Genomic DNA, 8,894 nt, shown 5'->3' on the forward strand with positions numbered 1-8,894 from the left:
TTGAAACCATGAACTAAACCTGTTTGTCCCCTAGTCCTGTTTCCCAAGGTACCATCAGGAGAGACAAACTTAATTGCCTTGGAGGGACGTGAAGATAGAGGTGCTTGTTCAGGCAGTTGAGGGGACTTTGTAGCCTCTGTGAGTTGCTGGGAAAAATCTGTTAAAGTACCATAGCAAATGGCACATTTGAAATTGCAAATTTCCAGTGTGACTGCTGCTCTGAATAATTAATAAATCCTGTAGTTTGGGGCAAAAATCATATGGCAGAGTAATAGCTATTTAGTGGCCCAGTTCCCTTAAAGTTAAGGCTGAGATTGATGTGATTGGGAAGTTAGTAACCTCTAACAACTGGATTTGCTGGTGCTCTGCTGGCTGCAGACCTGTTAGTGCTATTTTTCTCTGTAATTAAAGAATCAAATACAAAGAACTATTTGGGCAGTGTTCACACAAAGTGAAGGTTCCCACAGCAGTGCTAAGTCAGCTGCATTGCATGTAGGTAATATTTTCTGTTCCTGCCTTTGTTTCTTGATACGTGGTTAAAACATTACTGTTCTTACCGTTCTGTATATATCGTAGCGCGTAAGGGAAGGCCACCGAAATACCGCGTGTGCTAATGCTAAGATGTTGGCTTTTACTCATTTTGATTTCCCCTTTGATTTTTAGCCTTGTTTTCTATTCTGTTCCTGCCTTCAGTGTTTCCACGTTACATGGAGCTAGTGAGAGCTGGGACTGGTAGAAGCCAGGCATTTGCAACCTTGGCTGGCTTAGCAGGGAGTTGTGCGTGGCTAAGATGATGAGGGTCCACACTGGGTGCTCTTTCACATCCTTGTGTTTCAGTGTGCCTTGTTAAATAACTAGACAATAGCATTGTTTAATCGGTAATTAATTACCTTACTGCTCACTGTGGTGTTATGAGGCTTGATTACTTCTAAGGACTGTTAGACTTCTCCGGAGGAAAAATGGTATACTAGTGTAACCCCTGTTAACTTCCTTGTGGTATAATGAGTAACTCTGTTAAATGACGTTGCAAATAAGGATACTTTTCCTGAACCTACGATATTTATAATTCAACTTAGAAAGGAGGAGAAAAACAAGAGGATAACACTGTACTAGAGGCGGGTGTGTGATGGGAGACCATTTTGAAAAGCCAGTGTTCTGCTTAGGTGCTCTCATCTGTATGTTTACTTGCTGCTGCTCCTAACCAAAGGGACATAGAGAGAAGAAGTAGTATTAAGCTTTTAAGGAGGACTTGGCAAGCACAGCAAACAATGTAAAACATGGTTATGAGATAGCTATAAGGAAGGGTAACAAAATGATAGGGAAGTCCAGGAAGAAATTTTCTGTGGTCATTTGAAGAAAGAAGGTGTTATTTGTTTTTGTTCTGCATTTATTATTATGTAAAATAATATTTGAAAGAATTCTATCATAAATCTATGTATTTGTGTCATTAAAGACTTTTAAAAAAATGATGTTAATCACTGATTTGATTTTCTTTGATCTTTTCAGTTTGGTTCCATAATTTGAATGTAGGCTAATCTTGGACTTCATTACTTGAAAATATAAAGAGATCCTCTCTTAATCATTATTTACGAATTGCGTTGCTGAAATTCTGTGGTGTTTTTGTGTGTTTGTTTTTTTTTTTTTTGAGGTTCTTATCTTGTCAAACAATCTACTAAAGAAACTTCCCCATGGAATTGGAAATCTACGGAAACTCCGAGAGCTAGATCTAGAGGAAAACAAACTGGAATCCTTGCCAAATGAAATAGCTTACCTCAAGGATCTGCAGGTGAAACAATAATGGGCTGAGATAAACATCTTATGTCCTTTATTTACACCATGCTGATTTAATTACAGCTAGCTTGATGAGGGAAACTATTTGGGACTGGACATAGAACCAAAAGTTAAGAATCTTGCGCAACTTCATCCACAATCTGTCCCCACTAATTCTTCTCCAGATTCATCAGTTAATATTGAACAAACAAATTTTGAAGAGTTTAACTCTTGTACCATGAGTACAATACTGCCACAGGAATGGCCTCTGATTTCAGTCATGTTCATGAAAGCTTTTATGTCTAGGCACATATTTTACTATGCACTATTTTATTTTTATGTTTAGTGGTGCTTAATAGAGGTCTGAAATGTTGTTGAAGGGTAGAAATTTTTTTTGTTCAAATGCTGGAGAGTAGAACCCATCAATTTATCAGCTATATATCTTGTTATTTGCTGTCATTTGAAGCAGAAGTCATTAAGTTAATTTTTAAAAATGTGTTTTTTTCCCTTAGAAATTGGTTCTGACTAATAATCAATTGACCACCCTTCCCAGAGGTATCGGTCACCTTACCAATCTGACGCACCTTGGGCTTGGAGAGAATCTTCTCACACACCTTCCCGAGGAAATTGGTAAGATCCCTTTTTCTGGTTTAATGCAGTGTGCCTGAGCCAAAGCAGTTACAGACACAGAAGATAGGCATCTACTGTGCTCATAAGTAGAGGCCACAAAATTCATGTGAAACTTCTAGATATACACGACCTGATGTGAAGCATGTGCCACAGGAACAGCACTATAGGGTATGATCTTTATCTTGCTGAACTGTAGTGAAACAAATGGTCTAGCTTTTTTCAGTTCTTCTGCAGAAAGCTGCCGAGCACACGCTAACCTGCATAATGAGACTCCTTTTCTCTCCAGATTCTCCCACAAGTTGTGTATTATCAGTCACTCAACTTCATAAACCTATTCTTGGAGAGAGGTCTGTGTCAGAAAGGAAATGCACTTGTCCTACTGTAATTCCATGGTGTAGACAAAACCTTGTGAAAGGTGCAGACAGCTGAAGCAAATGTTTCTGCTGATGGTCCCTCTGCGCACACTTCTGTTTGTAGACCACTGTATTATTTCTCACCTTGATGAGATAAGAAAAGGAAGTGAAAAGGAGGAAATCTACAGAAAGGAAGGAAGGAATAGGATTCTTTTTGTGTACTGAAGACATCCAGAGTAAATGAGATTCAGAGCATCTGAAACTGAGAGCCCCCATTTCTTTTAGTCAGTCATAAGTACCTCCAGAGCATGATTCTGAGCACTTAAGTTAAAATCTTAAAGTTAGAGCTCATTATGGAGGAAAAAATGATGGGAGAAGCTACACAAAGCAAAATGTGGTCAGAAACAGTGATGTGCAGATGGAGAAGGCTGGGACACAGTCTCTCTCTCAGCATCTTTAGTGAAGAGTCATTACAGCTTCTGCTCATCTTGTATGCGCCTCAGTGTGAGAAGGGCCTAAAACAATCTAAATCTGGAGCTTTGTCATTTAGTTTATGAGTTAGTGGAGAGAGTTTGCATGCTGTGGAAACGAGCTGCGAAATTAAAAGTATGTAAGTAAACTTGAAATACTATTGTAGGAGTACAATTTGGTTATTAAAGCTGGTTGTCTTAACAGATTAGAGAATAGCTATTTTCAGATGTGACTGCTTCATCTAAAGTTATCAGCTATTTCCCATTGTTTCTTAGCCTTTCCTTTTTGTTGGTTTTCCCTGCCTCGAGCCCTGACTACTGCTTTCTCTTGTGAAAGGTGGAATAGTCTTTTAGGTTACAGGAGATGTTTATGGTATATAAGATTGGAAAATGGGGAATGTTTTGAGGAGAACTTGTATGTTTGGAGTGTATTTCAAAGATATGGATTAATTTTGATATTTGATTGCTGTGGAGGAACAGAAGTCTTAAGAAAGAAGAAATTAGTCCACTTTCCATCTTCTGGTTAATCTATACTGCAGTATCTGTAGTAGAGGCGGGTTGTAAAATTTGAATTCAGGAGGAATTTTTCACATGGGTTTGTTCCATTTAATAAATTCACTGCTGTGCAGAGATCTCTCCTGCTTTCTTCCTGTGGCGCATCACAGTTACAGCTTCAGGTCTTTAATGTGTGGGTTCTAATTAAATAAAAGGTATGGCATAGATATTTTTATAAAGATAATACATACTGTATGGTATAAATATTTTCGAGGCCCTTCTAACTAGATAGCTATTCGATGTTGCCTGCAATTGCAAAGCACTTGGCTGAACAGTTACAGTGAAGTCCCTCTCAGCTCTCTTATTCTGTGTATTCTCAATTCAGTTGTTATCTAAAGGAGACATAGTAGTGAATATTTTTACAGGGAAACTAAAGCAAATTGGTTCTTGCTTAGGTTCCGGTGCTTGAAAATAGTTTAGATGAGTCACTGACTCTAGATTCTACATAGTAAAGAATCTTCAAGTGGGCTTAGTGCTTCTGTCTAAAAGTTATAAACTGCATGAATTAAAAAAAAAAAAAAAATACTACTTTGTATTATTTTATTTTAACCAGGTACACTGGAGAATCTGGAAGAACTGTATTTGAATGACAACCCCAATCTGCACAGCCTTCCCTTTGAGCTGGCTCTTTGCAGCAAACTGTCAATAATGAGTATTGAGAACTGCCCGCTCAGCCACCTTCCACCTCAGATTGTTGCAGGAGGACCCTCCTTCATCATTCAGTTCCTAAAAATGCAGGGACCATATCGTGCCATGGTCTGATGCTAATCGGATTGTCCAATACACTGTACAAAATAAAAACTGCATTAATGTTGTAATTGTCTGTATATGTATATATAATATAATATATGTGGTTTATATTATATTATATATATATATAAATATATAAATAATATAAAAAGGCAAATTTAAGACTGCATTATGTGTTTCTGCTAATAGAGGAATCATAGCCATTTAGATTTTTTTTATTCTGTAAAAATGCTTGTCTAAGTTTTCTTTGCTGAATTTGATGGAAGTTGTCTGAATAATCTGGAAATGCCAGTTCATTTAAAGCAATTGCCAATGAACTCAAAGTTTAAATTTAAGGGACAAAAATTGTTTTGCTTGGATTTACTTTCAGTTAAGAGAAATGTATAACCTTTATATAATGAACTTTTCTGTTTTCCTCCCTCTTTTTTTTTTTGTGTCAAAACCTGAAAGGGTCATGTGTCCTGAGGTTGGGATTTTCTTTTAACTTATTTTGAGATTTGAAGCAAATGGTGTTTTTATATTGTTTACAGTCAGAGTAAATCACTGGATTTTGTTTTATTCTGATTTGCTCTGTTTTAATCAATCATATCTAGAATTTATATGCCTCTGCTGATGAATTTTTATCAACCGGTTTGTATACTAAAAACATATACTCATCAGAACAACTGGCAGGTGAAAAGGATGCAGTCAAAACAAAAGAAAAAGAAAAGAAAAAAAAGCTTGAATTCCTTTAAGTCTTGCTTCCCTGAGTTATCAGTTGCGGGCATAACATATCTGAACTGAGCCTTTTGCGGTTGGTCTTTTCTAGCACAAGTAAACCTTTTCAGATTGGTAAAAACGTTGAGTATACTCAGTGAAGAGCGGTGTTCATTTTGTGAAGTAATGAGTCCATGAGGTCTAACAGTACAGTTAAGTGGCAAGGAAATAATATATATGTACATTTTTACTACAATGTTGAGTCATAAACTACAACAGGCAATTTTAAGGGTTCCTTATAGTCCTTGTACAATAAATGAATGTGTCTTACTTTTAAACACTGCAATATATGTAAGTTTTAAGGTTGGTTAACAATGTACTATGGTTTTATATCTTGACTTGCCTTGTACCTCCTTCCATTATGGAACTTCTGTGTCCAAGCACAATATCTTCACACTGTGCTGTTTTGCTGCTGAACTAAATGCACTTTTCCCCACAGCTGGGGCACTTGCTTCAAAATATTCAGTTCAGTATCTTGATTATTCTTCTTTAACTTCATCCTATCTGTTTCAGTATTAAACCGATCTATTAAAAAAGAGGCACCTTTTTCATTTGTGCATAGATGTTGGTAGCTCAAGAGAAACACTGTAAGTAGTGGACATTCAGTTTTATCATTACTTTCTTGGTTGTTTAAAAGGCAGAAGATGCTTCAGGGAGATTTACAATATTGCTGCACTTGTAGGGCCAGTTGTCCTTTTTCAGTAGGGTAGGAACTTGAGGCGGTTGCATTCCACGGTTACGCAAGAACTGTCCAGTTTATACTCATTGGAATTGCTGCTGGGGTAGTGTGACTTAGAGGACTGTACCTTTTGAACAAAATCAAATTAACAAATGCCATGGGAAATCTATTTCACATGCAGAAGTTTGGGAAATATTATTTCTGGCTTTCAGGCATGCTTACTTAGACGTATTGCCTTGATCTATTGGCATTCTGTTTTGTCATACGTCTTTTCATTAACAAGGAGTAAGTTTAAATGGAAGGCAGGTGGAGATATAAAACCTTAGAGGGCTTAAACATGCTGTAAAACTATTGTAGATGTCACTGGATTTTACTAAGTAATGTTCTGTTCTTTCTCACACACTCTGTCGCCCCCCCCCCTTTTTTTTTTTACATCTACTGTAGCTTTTCAGTTTAGACTTTAGTTTATAAAAGGCTAGTTCCTTACAGTTCTGCCTGAAGTTAATCTTTTCTCAGCATTAAGGTGTTAAAATATGAAGATGCTGAAATGCTTAGGATCAAGCCTGTAATCTAACTTCTGAATATACTGCTAAATTCATATTTGTGCCCTCAGGTCACTAGGGGAAACTGATTTGATTAATATGGTTCCTTGAAACAAAAGTGGCGACCCCTTGTGTTTTCAGGCATCTTGGTCTCATTCCCTGTCTGCTCCTCAATCCCATTTTTGTAAGAGTTGACAGGATTGAATTGTTTAGTTTGTAAATATGTCGATTATTCACCTTGTTAAGGTACATGGTTAATGACTGTATGATTGGAGCTGACCCTCTCACGTAAATTCTTGTGGAGAAGTTGGCTACCAAAATAGAGCTCATTACACTCGCTTAAAAGCAAACTGTTCTTTTCATTACACTTATAGGAATAAATAAAGCTATGTTTTAATTCATTACTATATTAAAACCAGGATATTTTTTCAAACTACCTTTGTACTAGTATGGTTGTTGCAATGCCAGATAATCCTGAGCCCTGTTTTAGGAGTTTAATTTTATACATTCTGAAGTGAACTCTTATTTGTTCAGTGTCTCGACAGATTTGAATAAAAGCAGTGTGAGAGAAGTTCTGGTACAGGAGAAATCAACTCAGAAGAATTTGAGAAGTTCTTTAAAATTAGTCCCAAAGTTTAGGTATTAAATGCGTGGCATGGATTGGGAATAGTTGCATATAAATCCATATAAGTACATACATGGATTTATATCCAACTCTATACACAGATCCATATAAATCCAGCTACTTTGATCATTCAAAAGAGTCTTACATCCTGACATAAGAGACTCTTGCATTTCCCAGGATGTTGGATTGTTAACTGGTGCAGTTTCTAAATTGTATTTAATGCCTGATGACATTCAGTTGGACACGTGCTAGCTTCTACGTGTTTAAGAATTTTGTTTGGCCTAATCAATGAAAGTATGAATGGAAAGAACTTCATCCTGACAAGTGTATGTATACATACATATATGTATATGTGTATCTATATATGTATGAAAGCATAGACAAGGTGGAGAAATTAATTCTTTACGGCATCTTTGAAAATGAGATGGAGAAACAGGTGATTCCCAGATACTTGTATTAAATATTTATCCCCCTTGCCATACTGGAGGAAATAATTTAGAAGGGTTATCAAAAAGTGTGACAATCTTTTACTTTGGGTGAAAATCATGACCTTGATTGCTTGCCCATAGACAAAATAACAATTTTGTATGTGTCCGTGCCTATGTACATAAGAATATGTACATATACACATGCCCCATAAAGACACTATCCTGAATCATGCCTTGATTTAACAAGCTAAATTACTGTACTATAGACTATATAGTATTATGGAAGTCTGGTAAGGTGTAAAGCAGATTAGGGATTTGTTAAATAATGAAAAGAAGGAATAATTGCCGTTGTGACTCATGTTGGTCACATATTGCATTTAAATTTACTAAATAGAAAGTTGGTAATTCTTTGCAAAAATGCTTTCTTTTAGTATAAACCCATTAAAGTTCTGTCTCTGGCTGTCCCATATTTAGGTTCGTCACCAAAGTTGTCTAGTATAAATGCAGTGGAAATGCTGCATGTAAAGTTGCGTCATACAGTTGTGTAATTGGCACTTTTCCATTTGCCAGATGCTATTGGAAACTTTGAAGTTCGTACACCCTTTTTAGAAAGAGGTTTGGGTTGTAGAATATTTGCTTCAGTGCCTCTCTTGGATTTAAGGTTTTCTCTGCAGTTTTGTCCATCTTTTGCTAATGTGTGAGAGAGTGCATGTTCAGACTTCTTGAAGGTGGTGTTTGCTCATGTACGTGATTTAGTAAATTAGTACTCAGACTGTCTAGCTGGTTAGTGCTTAAACCCATTGTGTCACCTGGAATTCAAGTATCATCTTCAATACTGGGAGTTTGAAAAATACCTTTAAATACCTTTTATTTAACAATTAGAAAACTTCGAGAGGTTATTCCCCCCCCTCCCCCCCCCCCAAAAAAAAAAACCCAACCAAAAATGAATTAAATTTCTGAATCAATACAAACCCATGTCGGGGAAGTCTTCATCTCTGGATGCAACTAACAATTTTCATGTAGTCACTATCACATCTCGGTTGTATCAAATCAGCATGCCAGAATAGCTTCTAATTAGAAATTAGAAATGTGCAGTTGGCAGTAATTTTCACAACACAAACTTCAAGGCACAGTAAGGACAATTACAAACAAACGATGGTGTCTACAAATGGTTTTTGTTTTTACGTTAGCAAAGATCAGAAAATTATGTTTATTCTGATGTTTAGGTCTTAACCAGGACTGCACAGGACTTTTGCTGTGGGAAAAATACCAGACCACGCTAATTTTGTGGTTAAAAACTAAACAAGAGTGTAAACAGTCTACAAAAATGTACTTT

The 8,894-nt window shown here is 36.6% G+C and overlaps 1 protein-coding gene across 4 annotated transcripts in view; it reads left to right on the forward strand.

Moving 5' to 3' along the window:
• SHOC2 (SHOC2 leucine rich repeat scaffold protein) overlaps positions 1-8,461 on the forward strand; it is a 70,336-nt gene extending 61,875 nt beyond the window's left edge. For all 4 annotated transcript variants that reach the window (XM_076338998.1, XM_076338997.1, XM_076339000.1 and 1 more), the window contains exons 7-9: positions 1,649-1,786; positions 2,283-2,400; positions 4,332-8,461. In XM_076338998.1, coding sequence (XP_076195113.1) covers positions 1,649-1,786; positions 2,283-2,400; positions 4,332-4,540 — 465 coding nt within the window. In that variant the 3' untranslated portion in view covers positions 4,541-8,461. The remainder of the gene's footprint in view (positions 1-1,648; positions 1,787-2,282; positions 2,401-4,331) is intronic.
• Positions 8,462-8,894: the final 433 nt, after the last annotated feature.

This window comes from Aptenodytes patagonicus, chromosome 5, assembly GCF_965638725.1.
Source record: "Aptenodytes patagonicus chromosome 5, bAptPat1.pri.cur, whole genome shotgun sequence".
Lineage (NCBI taxonomy): Eukaryota > Metazoa > Chordata > Aves > Sphenisciformes > Spheniscidae > Aptenodytes > Aptenodytes patagonicus.